The 23,699-nt window shown below is 42.5% G+C and overlaps 1 protein-coding gene across 4 annotated transcripts; it reads right to left on the bottom strand.

Annotated features, from left to right (window-relative positions):
• Positions 1-1,546: 1,546 nt before the first annotated feature.
• sult2st3 (sulfotransferase family 2, cytosolic sulfotransferase 3) lies at positions 1,547-13,996 on the bottom strand. Of its 4 annotated transcripts, none has more exons than XR_005208897.1 (7): positions 13,799-13,996; positions 5,261-5,469; positions 4,959-5,085; positions 4,675-4,769; positions 3,009-3,189; positions 2,717-2,885; positions 1,547-2,455 (listed from the first exon to the last, which is right to left on the bottom strand). XR_005208897.1 is itself a non-coding variant. In XM_037785351.1 (6 exons), exons 1-6 carry the CDS (start codon positions 13,932-13,934, stop codon positions 2,770-2,772), a joined length of 864 nt encoding a protein of 287 aa, XP_037641279.1. In that variant the 3' UTR covers positions 1,547-2,769. The 4 variants fall into 4 exon arrangements, 1 of the variants encoding a protein (XP_037641279.1); XR_005208896.1 differs by having other exon boundaries at positions 2,713-2,885; positions 13,799-13,934; XR_005208898.1 differs by having other exon boundaries at positions 13,786-13,919.
• Between the last annotated feature and the right edge of the window lie 9,703 nt (positions 13,997-23,699).

Below are 23,699 nucleotides of genomic sequence, written 5' to 3'. Positions count from 1 at the left end.
ACTTCTAACCCCCAAAAGGCAAAACTAGACCACACTGTCAACCATCACACCAAATTTGAAGTTCCTAAGTTAAATAGTTTCCGAGTTCTACTCCGGAAACTAAAGTGTGACACTCGAACGGACGGAAGGACGGACGGATGGATGGACAGGCATAGCGCTATATACCCCCGACTACGTTGTCGCGTGGGTATAACGATGTACCGTATCATTAAATTCAGAACATTTCATTTCAATTTATCAGCTCAGCAGTATGATACATTGGACATATTGCAGTAGTATAAATGTTCAGTGTTGTTTGGCTCATCAAACTAATCTTTTCTGTAATGCATGGACATAAAATTTGGCATTATGTATAATATATATTTTAAAGTCATATATTTCAAAGTGAACATTTGTTAAAGTTGAGTAAATATTTTATGAATATTTTAACCTGTATTTTCTTCATCCAGTAAGTTTTTAAAAAAATAACTCTTTCACTGAAAAGATAAAAGACAAACAAAATATTGAAGTCAGCAGAAACGAATCATGATGATTAAACTGGATATAATATTTTATCACTATTCAAACACTGATATATTTATTTATTTAATTTAGATAATGCCAAATCAAGATAAATGACAAATTTGATATCTCTTTCCTGACTCAATGCAGGTTATAAGGGACAAAACTATCATGACACTGTAAGGCTATTTGGCTGATCCTGGTAAAATTGTCTTCATGTAGAGTGTAGTCCAATAAACTGTGTATTTTTTTTAATAAAGTCAACTTTTTTTTTTAGATCTACAACAAGACATTTTTACATTTAAATGTGTCAATAAAACCAGTAACATGTTCTAACAGCAGCACCACGTTTCTGTGAATGTACTCAGCCTCTCTATAAATAAAGATGTACTATTATTAAGACTTTTGTGTGTCTGTGAATGTGTCAGCACCATCAGACTGTCTTTGTCCTGCATCTTTATGAGTGAATGTATTTGTATATTTTGTGTCAGATAGGCTACTACTGTACAACAGAAACACTGATGCTGTGTGGCTGCCATCTACTGGTTGAATCAAACACATTTAAAGTAAATTATCTGCTGCAACATTTGTTTGACTTCACCTTCAGTGAAATTATACTTTCCATATTCTATATTCTACGTTTCACAATTACTTATATCACTCCTGCCTGGACGGCGACTTTCCAAATGTGTTTGTGTATGACTGTCTATGTTCATTCAACCATGTGAGAGATGCCAGAGAGAATACGTCTCCCTCTTTTGTTGTCTGCAGGGTGGAGACATGTTTGGACATGTTTCCCTTCAGTCTTCAGGTGTGTTTTCTCCAACAGGTAAGACAAGAACACTGGACCACAGGGGCAGAAAGATTTCAAGACAAACTCTTGCAAAAGCCCCCAATTCATCTTTCCAGAAGGATTTTAAACCAGCTTTGAAGAATCATAAACCCAGACTGAAGTCAACATTCTACTGAATAACAATCGAAGAATGATGTTTGCTGAGCAACAAAAACAGTCTGCAGACATCAAGAAAAAGATTACCAAGTAATATAGATTTAACTTTTCTTTTTTATATTCTTTAAGGCCAAAGTAGACAGGCAACAAGTAATACAATTGAGATATTAAAGGAATGCATATCAACCCAGTAATAATTCAATATTAGTGAATCAAAACACCATAATACAAATTAAGAGTTTAAGTAGTCACATCAATGAATGATAAACATGTGATTAAAACCCACTAACAATATAACTGAATTTTCAATAAAATGATAGTTCAATAAAAGTGAATAAATCAGTAGAACCCGATATTACATCAGTAAACTATATTTCTGTCCCTTTCATTTTCTGGTGTTTGGCAGATTGAGACTGTTGGGAAAATGAATCATAAATTAAAATAATCCAATCCATACTGTAATCTGATCACAGCAGATTGTTTTACACGACATCGGGGGTCGTTTTGACTCCTAGATAATAAGATACAATACAGTAATTAAGCATTTACTAGGTCATTATGAAATACTTCCCTGTACAACTTGTAATAACTTGTAGTTATATTTTTGTTCCACAGTAATTATTTATCAGTAGTTACACACTAATTAGTAGGGACAACATCTTTTAAGTGCACACAAAAGCAATTATGCAGTAATTAGCACAAAAACATAATAGTAACTTTATGTAGTGATATTATGTACGCTAGCAAGAGGGTGGAAAATTTGCGTCGTCGTTATCTCCGTCAGGTGTGAGGGGATTATGCGTTTGATCAAGTGTGTGTATCTGTCTGTCCACAGTTAATCTGGCATACTAGCCATACATTTTTTGTGCACATTTATGACTGTATGCTCAAGGTCCTCTCGTGGTTGCGCTGAGTCACCTAATTTATTGACTGCTCTGTTTTATACCGTCATTGACTGATGACCTCACTCTTCTTAAGGGACCAGGATGTAGGATTTGGGGAGATTTATTGGCAGAAATGGAAAACAATTTTCAAGAATCGTTGTGTTTTTCGTTAACTTAGAATCAGTAGAATGAGACAGTTGTGGTTTGTATTCTTTCAATCAAACATTACAGCAGCGGCTGTTTAAATAGACACACCTGGCGGAGATCTGCAATCTACTGAGTGCACTTTTCTAGTTTCAATCATGTTTTTAACAATCAATAAAATGCTTTGAGTCATATGCCTAATGTAAAAATCAACTGAGCACCAATTTTACCTACTTGCCTTGATTTTATTTCTACAGCTCTTTCCCTCTCTGTGTTTTCTCCGGTTGACGGTCAATCCAGGCTCCATGGCAGAGAGAAGCTCTCACCCTCCAGCTCTTTGCGAATGACCGACGCAAATCTGGCCAGTTGCTCTGAGCTGAAATGGTTTTTCCAGTCTCCCGCAACACCTAAAACCAAAACACACACACCAAGACAGTCACATGAACACAACAAATCATTGATCTCTCTGAAAGAAAATCAACTCAAAATACAGTGAAATATATCTGATTGAATGTCACTCCTAGCCTCACCTTTCCTGAGGAATGGAGATATGTCGGTGTTCATGTACACCTTAGGGACCAGGCTGAAGTTGGACATGCAGTTGGTCTTCATGGTCTTGAAGGAGCAATGCTCTGCTATCTTCTGAATGGCTTCTTCAATCAGATTACGGCCCAGGAACTCTGACATACGCCTGAGAGCTGCAGGGAGGTCCTAGACGACGAGCACATGGGACACATGTTCTTTCAGTTATGTGAAGCAACAGTTGTTTGCCTTTATCTTATAATGCACATTCTCTAATGAAGAACTTTCTACATGGTTTCTATGATGAGGGCCCCTAGTGAAGCTTTAAGTTTGACTGGTCATATTTAAGTAGCACTGCGTTGATGTAGCTTTACTCACAGCTCGTCTACACAGGAGGCGTTTAAAAAGGTTTTGTTTTCCAGTCGTCCATCACGTAACAGGTAACGTTTACTCATGCTATACGTGTATAGCTGCGAACAGAAGCCTCATTTTAGGATTCAAGGTTATTTTCTTCTGTTTTACTCGCATTACTTCAGTGAAAATACGGGGGACCTAAACTCAATACTGTACCTGAACGCATCCAGTGTAGATACAGCCAGAAGCCTGAAGCTGCTGCAGCTCTTACTGATGTGCTGCTTTCACTACACACTCTGTGTAAACATTGTGTTAGACTACTTTCTATGAAGCCAATGAAACAATGCAATGTGTATAACAGTTAAAAGTGTAACAGTGGTGTGTTACTGTGTAAAAGGGACCATCTCCGATCAGTCAAAAGGCTAGTCACAATTGTAAAGCAGCAACATGTAGCCTATATATACATATCAATGTATGTAAAAAGTTTATTAATTAAAATTACCTTTTTTTGCAAATTAAATTGATGTCTGATATAATTAAGTGTTTCAGCCATTTATTCAGTAAAAATACCAGACATTTGTTGGTTACAGATTCTCATGTGGTGACTCTTTGCTGCCATATCATACAACCTGGAACAATTTTGAGATTGTTGGTCTGATAAAAAAAGCAATTTCAAGAAGGCAGTTTGAGCTCTAGTGTTTCCCAGTTGTTAGTTGTAGAAAGAAAACGAGAACACACAAATTAAAGGTGCAGTGTGTAGGATCTTGCAACGTCTAGCAGCAAACCTGCATATTGCAACCAACTGAAGCTTCTCCCGTGTGGATAACTAGGATAACTACGTTGTCCGACGCAAAAACGTGAATGTCTCTCTCTAGAGCCAGTGTTTGTCCGTTCTGGGTTACTATAGAAACATGGAGGACTCCGTGAAGAGGACCCTCTCCCTATGTAGATATAAACGGCTCATTCTAAGCTAATGAAAACACGATTCTTATTTTCAGGTGATTATACTCTAAAGAAAACATACTTATTAATATAATATTCCATTTCTGCCAATAGATCCCCCATATTTTACACACTGTTCCTTTAAGACACAGACTGAAACACAAATTAAGGAAGGAAAATAACAAATGGAAAACTCTGTTTCTTGGAACTGTAGCAGACATGGTGGTGGTGCACCACACGGCTGCTGTTCTGAGAGACAATTTGTGAAGCAAGATGGTCAACGAGACATTTAATGTTTACAGTCAACCGGTAACTCTGGACTTTAGATGAAACAATGTTTATTATTTTTTAACCCATGAGAGTTCTGGAGGGTTTTACCTGAATCATGTCTTCATATGTGATGTACAATACTCTGTCTCCCAGCTCTGCGCTTCTCCAGCTCTTCACGTGGTCTGTCCATTTTCCAAACAGCACTGCAGACAACACGGACAATAGACCACAGTATAAATGCAAACAACCACTGCTCTACTTTAGCAGAAACAACACACAAAGATGACTTTCACCTGCTTTCAACATCCAAAATCTGTTCACATGTTAATACACCAGAAGGCTGAACCACAGTTTTACACAGTAAACTCTTTATGTGGGATGAGACCTCTGACCTTTGCCCTCAAGGAATTTCTCCAAGAATTCATCGAAGGTTCCTGGATCCTCGAGGAATTCGGCCATCTGATGGAAGTAGTACGAAGACACCACTATGTCCTTCGGGTTCCTCATGACATAGATCGCCTACGGCAGAGACACCAGAGAATAACTCAATAACATAAAAAGGTGAAATGTGTATTACAGTAAATATTAATAATGGAACGAGACCGTGACAAAGAAAGTGTTAGTTACAGACAATAGAAAATCCTCGGTTCAAAAGGGAATATCACACAAAGCTTCCACCCTTTGACCCTTTTACCTTGGCTTTGGAAGAGTGGAAGGACGGGGGCATAAATTGGTAAGGAAAATGTGTGACCATCGCCCGTGGAGACGTCAACTGATCCACAACCAGTGCTAATCTTTTCTCCTCCAGCCAGGGGACCCTGTCCCAGTTAGGAATGGTTTGGATCGGCGTCAGATCCCCCTCATTCAGCAACAGTGGGAGGATCTCCTGCATCCAGATTGTACCTGCAGAAAAAATGAGAACAGCAGATAATACATAACAAGAAGTACTCACTTCTGCTATAAAGAAAATACACCAACAGATTAAAGACTACCAATAGCTAAACCAAAATTATATGGTCAACATTAGAACACCTTGTACCAAGCGGTTACAGCACATGCCATATAACCGCAACGTTCCAGGTTCAACTCTGGCCTGAAAGCGAAAATCAATCCATCCATCCATCCATTCATCCATCATCTGTAACCTCTTATCCTATGCAGGGTCGCGGGCATAGGCGCAGTTTGAACTTTAAATCTAGAGGGAATGCAATGTATACAACGCAGAGAGGTCTAATGTATGAGGATGCGTGTAGCCAACATGTTACTAGCGTAGGTGATAAAATCAGTTTGAGTGCATTGTTTTCTATTGGAATGTCTGACTCCTACCTGGCCTAAAAAAAAATATAAGATGCATTTCTAGGGGGTTCAGTAAACTGCGCCTATGGTCGCGGGGGGGCTGGAGCCGATCCCAGCTGACAATGGGTGAAGGCGGGGTACACCCTGGACAGGTCGCCAGACTATCACAGGATATCACACATAGAGACAGACAACCATTCATGCTCACATTCACACCTAAGGGACATTTAGAGTCAACCATTAACGTAACCTGCATGTCTTTGGACTGTGGGAGGAAACCGGAGAACCGGAGAAAACCCACGCTAAACTCCTCACAGAAGGGGCCCCAAGCCGGATTTGAACCTGCGACCCTCTTGCTGTGAGACGGTGCCAACCGCTGCACTGCCGGCGACAGTGCCAAACGCTGCACCTCTGGCAACAGTGCCAACCGCAGCACTGCCGGCGACGGTGCCAACTGCAGCACCGCCAGCGACGGTGCCAACCGCAGCCAAACGAGTTCAGACACATTACCTGCTCTCTGGACCATATGTGTACTAAACACCAACAGCAACATTAACCCTCCATCCAATGACGTATACAGATTATAAATTTTGGGATTAAAACAGACTATTATTGAGTCTGTGCTCCGTATAAATTAGCTGTAAATACACTGTACCTGACTTGGGGTAAGTCACACCAAACACATCGGTGTCTTCCATAGATAAATTCTGGGCGAACTCCAAACTCTCCAAGGAATGACCCCCCGGAGGACAGCACGATGCCGCGGTAATGGATGTACTTGTCGGTGGACATGACTGAGCTCAGATCAAGGTCTTCAAGCAGATTTGTTTCCCTGAGCTCTTCTTTGTTAATGATTTACACACCTGTAATTCAAGAGGGAGGTGGCCACCGAGAAGTGGGAGTAAACGTGTCCCCGACTAAACATTTACATCACGGTCAAGTCTTACCTCTCATCAAATCATTTTTCTCTGATTCATCTACATTCTCATTTGAGACACTGGCTTCCATTTACAGCAGACAAATGAGCTGAAACACCCAATTAAACTATTTGTCTTCTTAACTTGGCATAAGAATTTATTTTATAAGCAGGACGTGTTCCATACATTTTCTCACTCATTATTATATAGAATTAAATTAGAGAGTAAATAAATCAAAAATAAAATAAATCAAAAAAATAAAGTAAAGTAAATAAATACAAAATAAAGTAAAGTAAATAAATCAAAAATAAAATAAATAAAAAAGTAAAGTTAATAAATAAAAAATAAAATAAATAAAAAATAAAGTAAAGTAAATAAATAAAAAAATGGAGTCAAATAAATAAATAAATAATAAAATAAAATAAAGTAAATACATAAAAAATAAAAAAGTAAAGTAAATAAATAAAAAAATAAAAAATAATTGAAATAACAAAATAAAAGTCAGAATCAAGTCAGAAGATGCATAATAAACAGTTAACATAAAATAACTCCAAAATAAACACCATGGCTGCTCGATTCAAGGACAGAGGTTCTGCCTCCATCTCTATGGAGAAAGCCATCCAACACCACCTCTCGCTCTGATCTCTTATCTAATGCGCAAAAGACCAAAAATTCAAACTGGGCCTGTTTCTCTACGGAATACAATCATTGCACTCAAGAGACACTGGCATGTGCTTCAGGCAGAACCATCTTTGAAGGATTTCTGTAAACCCCCGCCCCTTTTTCTCATTCAGGAGAGCACCCACAATTAAAATCACTGTCATGTACAAAAATACGACTCCAAATAAGAGCACATGGCTGACGGCAACTGGCACGTATCGCTGCGGTAACGGTGCCTGCTGCAATTATATTACAAACAGAATGAACAGTAATATACTGTAGAAGTATAATTACTGTAGGTCGGTGAGCTGTGGTTTTAAGGTCTTAGATGCCTCAAGGGGCGGCAACCCTCGAACACCGTGGTGGACACCGGTGGTCAGGGAAGCCGTCCGACTGAAGAAGGAGGCCTTCCGGGATATGTTATCTTGGAGGACTCCGGAGGCAGTTGCAAGGTACCGACAGGCCCGAAGAGCAGCACCCACTGCCGTGACGGGAGGAGTTCGGAGCAGCCATGGGGAAGGACTTTCGGTCGGCACCAAAGTGCTTCTGGAAAACCGTCCGGCACCTCAGGAGGGGGAAATGGAGAACCATCCAAGCTGTGTACAGTAAGGATGGGACACTGTTGACCTCGACTGACTCCTCGACTGAGGAGGTATTCTGGCGGTGGAAGGAGCACTTTGAGGAACTCCTGAATCCGACAAATACGCCCTCTATTGTAGGAGGCAGAGCTGGAAGCTGATGGGGAACCATCATCAATTTCCCTGGTGGAAGTCACTGAGGTAGTCAAACAACTCCACATTGGCAAAGCCCCGGGGATTGATGAGCTCCGTCCAGAAATGCTGAAGGCTCTGGGTGTGGAGGGACTGTCTTGGATGACACGTCTCTTCAACATTGCGTGGAAGTCGGTGACAGTGCCTAAGGAGTGGCAGACCGGTGGTGGTTCCCCTGTTCAAAAAGGGGGACCAGAGAGTGTGTGCCAATTACAGGGGTATCACACTACTCAGCCTCCCTGGTAAAGTCTACTCCAAGGTGCTGGAAAGGAGAGTTCGGCCGATAGTCGAACCTCGGATAGAAAAGGAACAATGCGGATTCTGTCCTGCCGTGGAACAACGGATCAGCTCTTGCCTCTCGCAAGGATCCTGGAGGGGGCCTGGGAGTATGCCTATCCAGTCTACATGTATTTTGTGGACTTGGAGAAGGCGTATGACCGGGTTCCTCGGCAGATACTGTGGGGGATGCCGGAGAGTATGGGGTGAGGGGGTCACTTCTCAGGGTCATCCAATCTCTGTACGCCCAAAGCGAGAGCTGTGTTAGGGTTCTCGGCAATAAGTCGGACTCGTTTCCGGTAGGGGTTGGCCTCCGACAGGGCTGCGCTTTGTCACCAATCCCGTTCGTGATATTCATGGATAAGATATCGAGGCGTAGTCGGGGGGAGGTGGGTTTGCTGTTGGGTGTGCTGAGGATCTCATCGCTGCTTTTTGCAGATGATGTGGTCCTGTTGGCATCATCGGTCTGCAACCTCCAGCTCTCACTGGATCAGTGTGAAGCGGCCAGGATGAGGATCAGTACCTCTAAATCTGAGGCCATGGTTCTCAGCAGGAACCCGATGGATTGCCTACTCCGGGTAGGGAATGAGTCCTTACCCCAAGTGAAGGAGTTCAAGTACCTCTGGGTCTTGTTCGCGAGTGAGGGGACTATGGAATGTGAGATTGGCCGGAGAATCGGAGCAGCGGGGGCAGTATTGCATTCGCTTTACCTATACCGGTATTGCATTCCCTATACTATACACATATATATATATATATATAAGCGTAATATAATTGAATAGATTTTTCTACTACAAATTTGATTAAAAAGTATTGAATAAATTAAGTAAATCCAAATTAACTTTACAAGGAAAACTGATTTATATTTACAGAATATCTGGGTGAAATTGATTTATATTTATTAATTATCTTGGTGAAATTGATTTACATTTACTGAATATCTGGGTGAAATTGATTTACAGACGTGGACAAAATTGTTGGTACCCTTCCGTTAAAGAAGGAAAAACCCACAATGGTCACTGAAATAACTTGAAACTGACAAAAGTAATAATACAACCTTTTGAGGCAATCACTGCAATCAAGCGATTTCTGTAACTCTCAATGAGACTTCTGCACCTGTCGACAGGTATTTTGGACCACTCCTCGTGAGCAAACTGCTCCAGCTGTCTCAGGTTTGAAGGGTGCCTTCTCCAGACTGCATGTTTCAGCTCCTTCCACAGATGTTCAATAGGATTTAGATCAGGGCTCATAGTAGACCACTTCAGAATAGTCCAATGTTTTATTCTTGGCCATTCTTGGCTGTTTTTAGCTGTGTGTTTTGGGTCATTATCCTGTTTGAGGACCCATGACCTGCGACTGAGACCAAGCTTTCTGACACTGGGCAGCACATTTCGCTCCAGAATGCCTTGATAGTCTTGAGATTTCATTGTACCCTGCACAGATTCAAGACACCCTGTGTCAGATGCAGTAAAGCAGCCCCAGAACATAACCTAGCCTCCTCCATGTTTCACATTAGGTACAGTGTTCTTTTCTTTGTATGCTTCATTTTTGCGTCTGTGAACATAGAGCTGATGGGACTTGCCAAAAAGCTCCAGTTTTGTCTCATCTGTCCAAAGGACATTCTCCCAGAAGCTTTGTGGCTTGTCAATATGTATTTTGGCAAATTCCAGTCTCGCTTTTTTATGATTTGCGTCCTCCTCGGTCGTCTTCCATTAAGTCCATTTCGGCTCAAACAGCGACAGATGGTGGGATCTGACACTGATGTACCTTGACCTTGGAGTTCACCTCTAATCTCTTTGGAAGTTGTTCTGGGCTCTTTGGTTACCATTCGTATTATCCGTCTCTTCAATTTGTCATCAATTTTCCTCTTGCGGCCACGTCCACATTATTCTCCAAAATAAAATTAAAACAAGAGCTTGTATTATAAATTCATGTAAAAGGAATAAAGTGCAATGTTCTTTTTGTAGAAAAAGTCCTCCACTCTGCTTTGTCTCATCCTGAAAAACAGACACAGAAGAGCCCATTAGAATAATGGTAATAGTGGCACATTTTAAAACAGGTCTAATTTCCACAGCACTGTTGTGTTATGACATTAGGCTAGTAATAATAATAATCCTCATCAGTATTTTTACTTAAGTACTTAACTTAAAACTTAAAATGGTTTAGACATGGATTTATTTAATCACTGTAATAATATGCAGTTAAGATAAACACTAGCAAATGTACTTTTGCATCAGTGTGGAGAAAGAGAAATAATTTAAACTATTTATAGACTAACAGTCACAGACTGTAGAACAATATGTAACGTTACTTTAAGCCATTTTCTCACCCGTACATCGCCGTTAAAGTAAACAGAAAAAATAAAAGGCCGAATAACAACATTAGATGACGCGTGGTGTTACGTTACGTTACTATAACAGTGGTCCATAAAATACTTTTAACATGGTGGTGATAAAGAAACATTTTAAAAACAAACTTTAAATGACTACTGCTAACAGAAACACATCCGCGCTTTTACAATCTTAATATATCATGCCTGGGTGATGAAAAAGTAAACAGGACTTACGGCGGTGTCTTGTTGCTGTCTTCTTCACGCAGCGCTCTGGGGTGCCTTCTTGTCAGGTGCTCGTGCATTGCACTTGTACTGCTGTAGTACGCCATCTCCATCCTGCACAACTTAGAGAGCACCACATTGTTGGGTCTCTGTTTGAAGTATTCCCACACCTTTGATGAACGTTGGAGAGGTTTTTTGACGCTTCTTGCGCTCTGGGGGAATCAGAATCCATGCTCGGACCGGGCGCAGCGCATTTTCATTACGTCATCCGATGCGTCGACGCAAGTTACGTAAATCGATGTATTTACGTAATCGATTACGTCGACTACGTCGACGAATCGCCCCAGCCTTAGTCTTGATGTTGTAGATTTCCAACCTCTGTACAGCAAGGTCCTGTGACACACTGTCTTCATCAGCATTAAATAGCACAAACATTGTATTTCAGAGTATGCAGCCAATAGAGAAGGTCCTAATTGAACATCTCCCAAATTGCTTCTAACCCTTTGGAGAAGAAAATCTGGGGCTGTCAAAGCTGTGCACATCAGTGTTTTAGAAAAATCTGAAATAATGTACTTGCAAACGGTCATATTTTTATTTATTTTTGCATTATTTTTAAATTTATTTTCAAATGTACATTTATTTATGTATTTATGCATTTATTTATTTATGCACGCCTTTCCCTTTGAATTTCACCCCTTATTTATTTTCACAAACTTATTTATTTCTGTATTCTTTTCTTTATACATTTCTGTGCCCGTACAGGCAGCGGCGAGGGGAGTAGCTAGCTAGCTAGCATATAGTCATGCACCCTGACCGCACAATGACACACGTTGAGTGACAGCCCCTTCATTTGCATAACGAGATGCATATAGAAATGTAAAAAGAAATGTGTAAAGGAAAGAATACAGAAATAAATAAGGGGTGAAATGCAAAGGGGAAATTATGCATAAATAAATGCATAAATAAATGCACACATTTAAAAATAAATAATAAATAAATGCAAAAATAAATAAATACAAAGAGATGTTAAAACAAACAAATAATAAATAAATGAATACATTTAAAATTGAATGAAAATAAATACATAAATAAATAAAAGGGAAAATCAAACAAAAGAGTAAATAAATAAGGGAATTAATACAAAGATAAGTAAATAGAAAAGCAAATTAAAACAGAAATATCAATTTATGTCACAGTTTATCAATTAATTAATGGCTACATGTATTTTTTATATTATTTTTGCTACATTTAATGACATTTATTTATTTATCTATCGAGCCAAAAATAAATAAATAAATGTATTTATTTATTTTTCATTTTGGCAGGTTCCGTACTCCATACAGATGTACAAAGTACAGAAAATAGTATACATTGGAGAGAGAAGAGTTCAAAATATAAACACATACTGTATATGGCACATTATTTGTGGATGACCACAGCAGACCTTTTCAAACATCATTCAGTGTTGCTTAAAATGGCTGTTTATTGCAAGTCCTAATGCAATTCAATCCAATTTTTCTACTATAAAGTCTACTTTTATGATGGCTTTAATGTTTAGTTTTTGTTGACACGGTCATAGAATTCTTAATAAAGTACTGTATATGGGTACGTTCCAAATCTCATACTGTTTCTTTTTACTTTTAGTACGTACTGCAGCTGGCCTTACAAAGTATGTACTGTTGCCTGCAGTATGCCTACAATTGGGACATACTACTTTGTCATAACATTGCACCTTGAACTTTGACCCTCTTGCTCATATATCAGCTGCACAGAGGATTGTGGGTCAGAATAGCCAGAAAAGCATGCTGGCTTGCATACTGCAAAATGCAACCGGATGTAGTAAAGACATCTGTCCAGTCAGCAGCCTTCCCCATGATTGTGGTTGCGGGTTCTGAACTAGACCGAGAGATACACTGTATTTATACTGTATGAATAGTAATTTACTCAAACTCGAAATTAAATATTCTAATATTTTGAGACACCTTTTTCTTTCTTTTTAGAGCTGTTGGCTGTAAATATCGAAATTAAAATGAGAAAAATGCTTGAAACATTTTAGTATTCGTTTAATGAGTCTAGAATAAATACAATTTTCACTTTTTTAAATGACTGACGAAAATGTTTTAACCTTTTCACTATATTCCAGTTTTATATATACACAGTATGTATATATACCACTACTGTCCACAGGAGGCGCCATAATCAAAACAACAGTTTAGAGTTTAGAATTTAAAGTTCAAAGTTTAGTTGCACCATTAGTAGTGAATTAGACTGTAAAAACCTTTGAATAGAGACAGGACTGTGTTTGACAGAAACTCACCTAACAACCAACAACCAGAAAACCAACAACCAACAACCTACAACCAACAACCAACAACCTACAATACAAATCGGCCCAGCAGGAGATAACTATATTGGTCCCTGTTGAACTGTCTGAATCTCTGCAGCTACTCGACAAACTGAGAGAACTCTGCAGCCTCCTCTCCTCTGGTACAGCTAGTCAGAGACAGCAGGACTCTACTCTACTCTACTCTACTCTACTCTACTCTACTCTACTCTACTCTACTCTACTCTACTCTCTACTCTACTCTACTCTACTCTACTCTACTCTACTCTCTACTCTACTCTACTCTACTGTACTCTAGCTGTTCCCGGGGTCATTTAGAGTCATCGTTAACTGCACTGTAGAGCAGAATATGTACATATATAAGTTGTGTGAGGACTCGGCGGTGAGCCCAGAACAACTCCCCGTAAACACTGACCTGACTTCGGGTAAACCACAGCCGTCACATCCTCGTCTTTAAAGGTGAATTCCTCCGCAAACTTCAAGCTCTCTAAGGAGTGAGTCTCTTTAGGAACCATAAGCCCACGATACTGCAGATACATCTCTTCAGACATGATGCTGAGAGGAGTAAAGCAGAGCAGAGCCGAGCCGAGCAGAGCAGTTCTATTTCGTTCTTCCTGACTGCCAGAGGCAGTGTTTAACACTGGATGTTATCCATCTCGCGCACGCGCAGGTCGAGTATTTAATATCAACAAAGTCACATGTGACCTGGGATGACGTAGTTTATATAAGCCCACGTCATCATCAGAGATGTCCCTTGAATCTTCTCGCGGCAGGTAATCCGCGAATGCAGGTTGATTAAAGAGATAAGCCGTTGACTTTTCGCTGGAAGCCCTGCAACCGCATGGTTGGAGCTACGGTTTCGTCCTCCAAGGGCTGCGATTAGTTAATCACGGCTACACTCTAACACTTTAGACGCTGTAACACCGGTGTTTTCGCCGGTTCAATTCAGCGAGGCTAACGACAGGTGAGCTAGGATAACAAGGTGAGTATATCCTCCCGTCGTTAGAGTTTAAGTTACGTTTGTTGATAGGAGTCTGTTTTCGGTCTCCTTTATTGTTTATTGCCGCCGAGCTAAGTGTTTGCGCTACAGTATCGGCGAGCCTCCGTCGGACAACGAGCCCCGTTAGGCTGTTGTCGGCTAATTCATTTCCTTTTACAGTGTGTATTGCTCAGCAGCGAGTGATTTCGCTCGTTAAAGCAGACATCTCCTTTGTTGATAGACAGAGCGACCGCTCCCCAGTAAGTGATTTCGCTTGTGGGTTAACTTATTTTGTGGCTGCTGTTAATGGGGAAGTTATTATCTCCCCTGTCTTTTGTATAATAACAGTCCTAGTTCAAAGCTAGTGTCTAGTTACTGAGACAGTTTGCTGTTAAGCAAATTGATGTAATTTTTTTTCTCTCTGTTACTAGAGAGTGCTTTCACTCCAGTGTAACCAATGATTTGCATAACTAAGTAAACACATTATATTAGTAAGATAAATACATTATTTAATTAAATATAAGAGTATAAAATTAATACTAAGAATTATTATAAATATCAGCAGCACCATGTTAGGTGAGCATGTTTGCCGTGCCTGCATGGCTCCACTGCTAGCTACTGATGGCCATGATGAATGCCCCACATGCCTCGGTGTTGTACACCTGAGGGAGGGGCTGTCCGACAGTCAGTGCATGAATTGTAGTTTTATGCCACGGGAGCTGAAGATAGCTCGATTAGCTGAGCTAGAAGAGCAGCTCGAGTTCCAGTTGCCCCTATCGGGTGTACCTTCAAATGCACGGAGTGGGCGGAGACGCGCCCCACCTAAGGGGGCCCCACCTACAAAAAAGGCACGGAAAGTGGACTGTTTGGCAACTAAGGTCGACACGCTAACATCAGAGTTTGCTGAGATTAAAGCGCTGCTCCTTAACCTTCAGCCAGGCAGGGTAAACGCAACCCAGAATGACAGCCCGCAGGCTATGACACCTACCCCACTGAGATGGGATGAGGATGCCCTGTCTACGAGGGCTTCCTGTAGCCAGTTCTGTGAGGACCGGCCTGGACAGGGAGAGCTAATAGCCTCCTCCCACGCTTCTGACACCTGTTCCCAGCAGTCAGGAAGTGGGTCCAGGGCAGACTCAGAGTCTGCTCCAGCGACAGTTAAGCTAGTGGTCCGTATGGCTCTGGCACGCTTAGGCTTGGATGAGACCCCGACTGCGGGCACCTCATCCAGTGCATTTTTTAGGTGGGCCCCGCCCCTGGCGGGTTTCTCTGTTCCACCCTCCCAGCCATACATTGAGGAGCTCCACAAATGCTGGCCAGACCCGAAATCGCTTTCCCACCACACCACTGACGGCAGGGCCTTAGCTTCAATGCAGAACGCTGACACTTACGGACTGGGTAAGATGCCAGCAGTGGAGCCATCTATTGCCGCCCTTATTGTGTCTCCCAATGAGGTCTTGAGGCCTGATGCTCGCTGTCCCAGGCCCCAGTGTCGCATCACAGACGACTTTCTAGTCAAGGCTTATGAAACAGCGGCACGCATGGGCCGTCTTGGAAACTCTCTTTCCCACCTGATACTATCCTTGTCCCAGTCCCTGCAAGCTGCTGGCGTGGATGCTTCCGTCCAGAGCCTCAGTGATGCATCCCTGCAGGCGTTCGGTCTTATCACAAGGGAGCTTGGCAGACTAATGTCGACCCTTACGCTGACTCGCCGGCAGGTATGGCTGGCCCAATCTCCGCTTTCGGAGCCGGGCCGGAGAGCCCTCCGCACTCTCCCCGTGGTTCCGGGGGAGCTGTTTGGCCCAGCAGCACAGCAGGCCTTGGAGCGGGGAATCCAGGCGAACCAGACTCGGCAGCAGTTTGCTAGCTTCCGGGAACCTACGCCTTTATTGCGACAGCGGCCCCCACAGGGTGGTGGTACCAGTCGCCCTCGGCTTCCAGCTCGTCCTGATACGTACCCGAGGACCTCGCAGGCTCCGGCACGGCCGGTGCCTCAAGCGAGAAGGGGTCGGGGGTCAGGGTATCGCCCCCCCAGGTACCCAAAGGGCCAGAGGGGAAGATCCTGATGCCCCGGGGCCGGCAGTCGGACGCTTCTCCCAGCAGCAACTCAGCTGCTGGGAAAGCAGCACTTCAGACCCTTGGGTGGTGGCTACGCTTTCCCAAGGGTACAATCTCCAATTCCGACGCCGGCCCCCAGTTTTCAGTGGGATCAGACTGACCACGGTCAGAGATCCCACAAAGTCCCAGGCACTCAGACAAGAAATATCCACCCTCCTGGGGAAGGGTGCCATCGAAGAGCTGGGGCAAGAGACACAGCAAGGTGGGTTTTACTCAGTTTATTTTCTGATTCCAAAGAGAGAGGGTGGGTTTCGCCCTATACTGGACTTACGAGGGCTGAACACATTTCTGAAGGTGTTGCCCTTCCACATGCTGAGTACAGCAGATGTGCTCCAAAACGTGACACGGCACAGTTGGTTCACATCCATCGATTTGAAGGACGCATACTTTCACGTCCCAATAGCACTATCTCACAGGCAGTACCTGCGCTTCGCATTCGAAGGCAAGGCCTTCCAATTCAAGGTGCTCCCATTTGGTCTTTCCCTTGCCCCACGGGTCTTCACAAGGTGCATGAGGGCGGCACTCGCCCCAATGCAGGCCAGGGGTATGCTTATCCTCCCATACCTGGACGATTGGCTAATTTGTGCTCTGACCAGGGAACAGGCAGAGCGGGACACTGCGTCCCTTCTGCATCACGTGACGAGGTTGGGCCTTACCGTCAACCATGCCAAGAGTTGTCTCATACCCAGCCAAAGGGTAGTGTTCATTGGTTTAACTCTGGACTCCCGCCATATGCTGGCCTTCCCAACACCAAGACGAGTAAACGCCATACTCCAGCTCCTCCTCCGGTTCCGGAAGAACAGGAGGTTGAGGTACAGCCTGTTTCTCAGGCTGTTAGGTATGTTGACGTCAGTAACATCAGTAGTGCCACTGGGCCTCCTGTACTTACGGCCATTCCAAATTTGGATCAATTGTCTCCAATTAGATCCAAAGTCCCACAGATCCAAGAGAGTCAGGGTGTCCAGCCGATGCCTCCTTGCATTGCGGCCATGGAGAGCCGGGGCATATCTGGCCAGGGGCATCTCATTGGGTTCGATTCCCTCACGTCGCGAGGTGGTGGTGACCGATGCTTCGCCCTCCGGCTGGGGGGCAGTATGGCAGCACAGAGCGATAAGGGGGCTCTGGACAGCACAGGAAGCGGCGGAGCACATAAATGTGCTCGAGCTCCGTGCTATATATTTGGCACTTCGCAAATTCCTACCACATTTGAGAGGCAGGCATGTTGTTGTACGGTCCGACAACAAGTCAGCTGTCTACCATGTAAACCGGCAAGGGGGCACCAGATCAACCCGGTTGCTACAGGTGGCACGGAGACTTCTGGTATGGGCTTTCCCTTGTTTTTCCAGCCTCAGGGCCATGTATCTGCCAGGGCCACAGAATGTGGTGGCAGACTTTCTCTCCCGCCAGAAACCCCCCGCGGGCGAGTGGAGGCTCCACCCAGAGGTGGTAGAGGAGATATGGCGCAAATATGGCGCAGCAGAGGTGGACCTGTTTGCCTCAGAAGCCTCAACGCACTGCCCTCTTTGGTTCTCCCTGACGGAGACAGCATGCCCGTTGGGACAGGATGCCCTGGCACACCCATGGCCAGATTGCCTCCTCTATGAGCCGGACCCACTCCTAAGGGTATGTGACCAGGCGGTAATTCAAACCATTTCTGACTCAAGAGCACCCTCCACCAGGGCACTGTATGCCAACAGGTGGAAAATATTCTCAGAGTGGTGTAAAGTTCATGAGGAGATACCTCAGAGTGCCTCTGTGCCAATAATACTGAGATTTTTGCAGTCTTTGCTGGAGAAGAAACTCTCTCCTTCTACCTTGAAGGTCTATGTAGCTGCTATTTCAGCCGGGCATGTCAGAGTGGATAACCAGACCGTGGGGTCTCACACTCTGGTGACCCGATTTCTTAAAGGAGCCCAGCGGCGGAACCCCCCGCAGGCTGTCAAGGTTCCCTCGTGGGAACTGCCTCTGGTGCTAGAAGCCCTTTGTCTCCCCCCCTTCGAGCCTCTGGATCAGTCGGGGCTGGAGTGGTCTTCAGTAAAGGTTGCTTTCCTTTTGGCGATGGCATCAGCAAAACGTGTGAGTGAACTTCACGCCTTGTCAGTGAGTGAAACGTGTATTCGCTGGAACTCGGATGGCACAGGGGTAGCACTTTGGCCTAACCCATCATTTTTCCCGAAGAGGTTGGCTCCGGCCCACTCTAATCAGGTCATTGAGCTGGCAGCTTATGACCCTTCATGCCTACAGGGTGAAGATGCTAAGTCAGCAGAACTGCTCTGCCCAGTGAGGGCCTTAAGGCATTATATACAGGTGACTGCGAGCTTTCGCCGCTCTGATAGTCTGTTTGTCTGCTATGGGGGCCATAGGAAAGGGCACACCCTGTCCAAGCAGAGGCTTTCCAGGTGGATTGTTCAGGCCATTGAGGAAGCATACAGGTCAAAAGGACTGCCTTTACCTCTTAATATCAGAGGCCACTCCACCAGGAGTGTCTCCACTTCCTGGGCAGCACTACGGGGGATCCCCCTAAGTGATATCTGCGCTGCGGCCAGCTGGGCTACTCCATGCACCTTTGCCCGTTTTTACAGGGTCAATGTTGCTGCTCCCCATGCAGTAGCATCGGTGGTCTTTCAGGAATCCACAGGCCGTTCCCGGTGAGGTGGGTTTTCCTCGTGACTACGTTGGTAGTCGTCATCCAGTGTTAAACACTGCCTCTGGCAGTCAGGAAGAACGAAATAGAACGAGAGTTACGTATGTAACTACGGTTCTATGAGTTCTGGATGACTGCCAGAGTTGGCTGTCACTCGGAATCTTGGCGAGAAGATTCTGGAGGGACATCTCTGATGATGACGTGGGCTTATATAAACTACGTCATCCCAGGTCACATGTGACTTTGTTGATATTAAATACTCGACCTGCGCGTGCGCGAGATGGATAACATCCAGTGTTAAACACTGCCTCTGGCAGTCATCCAGAACTCATAGAACCGTAGTTACATACGTAACTCTCGTTCTATAGATATCTCAATGGATATATCAGTAAAGAGGAGGCTCCGCCTTCTTTCATCTACGTAACATTGCAAAGATCAGACACATCCTGTCTCAAAATGATGCAGAAAAATTAGTCCATGCATTTGTTACCTCCAGACTAGATTACTGCAACTCCTTATTATCAGGCTGCTCCAATAAGTCTCTTAAGACTCTCCAGTTGATCCAGAATGCTGCAGCACGTGTACTGACAAGAACTAGAAAAAGAGATCATATTACTCCTGTATTAGCTTCTCTACACTGGCTGCCTGTAAAATCCAGAATAGATTTTAAAATCGTCCTCCTCACCTACAAAGCGATAAACGGTCAGGTCCAATCATATCTTAAAGAGCTCATAGTACCCTACTACCCCACTAGAGCACTGCGCTTACAGAATGCAGGGTTACTTGAGGTTCCTAGAGTCTCTAAAAGTAGAATGGGAGCGAGAGCCTTCGGCTATCAAGCTCCTCTTCTCTGGAACCAGCTCCCAGTTTCAGTCCGGGAGGCAGACACCTTCTCTACATTTAAGAGTAGGCTAAACACTTTCCTCTTTTTTTTTTTTTTTTTACAATATTTTTATTATGCTTTTAAACACAAGCTCCAACAAAACCAACAATAAATCAGCACACATTGGCCACAATAACTAAACACCAGATTTAGATCCCTAACACACAGTATACATAGAACATAATATAATCAAAGAGATGATTGTACACAATCACATATGTAGTTGAAAATATCAAAGCATCTATGTATGTATATGTATAAGGATAAGGAGGCGCTCAGTCCGTTACAGTTTATCGCAATCGACACTGATGCAACAACAAAACATTTTAAGAAAAATAAGAAAACAAAACAAAATAAATAAGTCAGCAAATAAATATCTTGCCTTACGATCCAAAAATGGCACTTAGCGAGTTTTCAATATTGCAATCTATCAGACCCTTTAGTTCAATATTGCAATCTATCAGACCCTTTAGTACACTATTTGTAAGTTTTTTCACCAGCATATTTAAAAAAGGATGTCCAAGTCTTAAAAAAAATCACCCATTTTACATTTAAATCTGTATGTTGGATATTCCATTGATATGAGCTCAAATATCAGTTCATACCACTCCACAATTGTTTTTTTTTTTCCCACTAATATGTTCATTGGGTTTTCCTATTTTCACAAATACAATAAGGCTAAAGGCAAAAGAGAGAAAAAAAAAACAAAAAAACACTGGTACAGCTCAGGTAAAAGAAATGTATATAGGAGGTCATAGGAAATAGTCCATGGTGCAGGGAAGTCACAGATTATATGAGTTAATGTTCAAGAGACTCCTTGTGAGATAATAGAAGAGAGTTTGGGTCCAATATAATTCAGATAGGGTTGCCAGATATTATGAAACTGATCTACTTTGGTATGTATAATATTTGTGAGATATTCCAAAGGGACCATTGTTGGATTTATTATGTACAAAAGTGCTTACAATGGTCTGGGTATCATCGGATATTCCGTTTTTCCTTTGGAATTCAGAAAGGAAAAAAAGTTTTTTTATTTTTTCGTTTTAAACCAAAAACCAGGAAACGGCCGTTTTCTCGTTTTTCGTTTCTGAATCAAAAAATGAAAAACGAACCCAAACCGGGCCGTTTGTTTGTTTTTGCGAATTCCTTTTCTCATTATTCGTTTTGAATTGAAGAACGGAAGTCACGTGGGTTTTTCGTTTTTTCGTTTTAAACCACAAACGAAAAACGGAATCACGTGGTGCTCGGTCTGGGTATCATCGGATATTCCGTTTTTCCTTTGGAATTCAGAAAGGAAAAAACGTTTTTTTATTTTTTCGTTTTAAACCAAAAACCAGGAAACGGCCGTTTTCTCGTTTTTCGTTTCTGAATCAAAAAATGAAAAACGAACCCAAACCGGGCCGTTTGTTTGTTTTTGCGAATTCCTTTTCTCATTATTCGTTTTTAATTGAAGAACGGAAGTCACGTGGGTTTTTCGTTTTTTCGTTTTAAACCACAAACGAAAAACGGAATCACGTGGTGCTCTGTTTGTTTTTTTGTTTCCAAACGAAAAACGAAAAAAACAAATTAAAAAAACGATCCGATTTAGTTTCTTCAAGTTTCTTTCTGTCATTTTCTCTTCTGAATCGAGGAGCGGAGAACGGCAGTCACGTGACCAGGAAGTGAAGGCAAACATGTCAAAATAAAAGCCAAGAAGATAGTTTGGTCATTCTATAAAAGTGTAACATTATTTAAGCTAAGATATTTTTTTGTTTTGTTCTTTTCATTAACACATGAATGTCTTTTATCCAAAAAGTGTGTGATAAATTACAGGGAGGGTCTCTACAGATGTTATACAACAGGGAGGGTCTCTACAGATGTTATACAGAACTCTCACATAATTGACAATTTTCTCTCTCACACTCTTACTATGGGCTGTTTCTTTATGTCGGCAGGTGAGAAGCACTATGTGGCTAATCCTTTCAACACACCTGACACTTCCACCTGATCCCTTCACTCCATTAGGAAGACTGTAGCCGAGTAGTTCTACATCATGATAATGCTGATTTTTCAACCAGCGATTATGACATTAATGCCAGCTAGACAGAATAAAGCTCTGTCTGTCATGACAATACTGTACTGGACTGAAGGCCACTTCATCACTCTAGATACTGTAGATTTAACAGATACCTGCTGTCTTCAGATGGCTGTAAAGAGTCACCCGAGTAAAGGAAAGGCCTTCAGTACAGTTCTATTGTCATGACAGACAGAGCTTTATTCTGTCTAGCTGGCATTAATGTCATAACCACTGGTTGAAAAATCAGCATAATCATGATGTCGAACAAATTAACTAAATTACATATACTAACAAACAGACTAGAAATGATTGAAAAGCATCATAAACCACCAAACAGAATACAGAAAGTTAGTGATTTCAGTTTTTTAGTGAACTCAGGCTGATTAATCATCATATTAGACTATGATGTCTGAAGGTTGGCAAACATGCTGATCAACCATACTTATCTATCATTGACCATGATTATTGACTTGACTTTTCATCTATAAATGCGTCAAAATTGAAAATTTTACTGAAAAGAAAATCCTTGGGGATTGAGGAGTGGTGACCTCTGACCCCTACGGTGGGTAACGTCACAGAAGGCCCACTCATAAAATGCACTGACTTCACTGGTACCGAATCTCCCTCCAAACTAAATTGTAAAGCTGACGGCCCCTCAATATGAACTGATCAATACAATCAAACTTTAATGTCCACCAGGGTGGATTTTTCTCTTCGGCTCACAAAACACAGAAAACAACAGACATTAAAAACCAGACAGCAGTTAGTAAAAAACAGAGACAGGTTATGTTACACATTAAAACAGTTCATGTCAGTGTCTGTGGCTCAGATCTGCTCAGTCACTGTGTTGAGTTAAGAGTATTGATGGCATTTGGGATGAAAGACTTTTTAAACACATGTTTAGTTGCCAGAGGGACTCTATAGCGCCTCCCGACTGGCTGAAGAGAGGATGGGAGCTATCTGCCAGGATGCTCCTCGCTTTCTTCCTCGTCCTTTCTGTAAAAAGTTGAGTCAAGGGCTTTTGGGGTTTACCACCTATTTTGCCTACCATTGACACAATCCTAGACAGTTTATTCTTCTATCTACAGTGTAGGTGACCGTACCAGGCAGGAAGGTTAAAGGTTAAAATCCTCTCAACAATAGTTTTGTACACTAATTCTAAAATCTGCTGGCTGACACCGAGGCCACTAAGTTTCCTTAGAAGATAAAGTCGCTGTGAGCATCTCTTGAAGATATACTCTGTATTTACAGAGAAGCTCACCTGGGTGTCCAGGACTGTACTGAGGTATTTAAAGTGTCCCACAGTTTCAACATGTTGGCCATCAAGTGAAACTGGCTCTGTGATCAAATGTTGTTTTATGCAGCACATGATTAATTATTTCGTCTCGGCCACATTGATTTCTAGCTGGCTAGTGTGACACCGTGTCTGAAGGGTTGTAGTGTGGGCCAGATAGGCAGCTTCACCTAGTGGGCCTGTTTCCTGTAAAAGACCAACTAAGGCCATGTCATCCACATACTTAAACAGTCTAAAATGTTTCTCATTGATCATAAATTCATTAGTAAAAAGAGAGAATAGCACAGGGGAAAGAACACAGCCTTGTGGGCAGCCTGTCTGACATGTTCTCCCTGACACAGA

The sequence above is a fragment of the Sebastes umbrosus genome, chromosome 11, assembly GCF_015220745.1.
Source record: "Sebastes umbrosus isolate fSebUmb1 chromosome 11, fSebUmb1.pri, whole genome shotgun sequence".
NCBI lineage: Eukaryota > Metazoa > Chordata > Actinopteri > Perciformes > Sebastidae > Sebastes > Sebastes umbrosus.
The sequence above is the reverse complement of the archived record's forward strand: the minus strand, read 5'-3'. Positions and strand labels throughout refer to the sequence as shown.

Bases quoted from the DNA above. Each gene is read 5' to 3' on its own strand.
- sult2st3 (XM_037785351.1), bottom strand. From the start codon at position 13,934: ATGTCTGAAGAGATGTATCTGCAGTATCGTGGGCTTATGGTTCCTAAA. The intron at 5,470-13,798 runs GTCAGTGTTTAC...TTTTTTCTGCAG, and splicing joins TGTGGTTTACCCGAAGTCAG to GTACAATCTGGATGCAGGAG. The intron at 3,190-4,674 runs GTAAAACCCTCC...CTCGTCGTCTAG, and splicing joins CATATGAAGACATGATTCAG to GACCTCCCTGCAGCTCTCAG.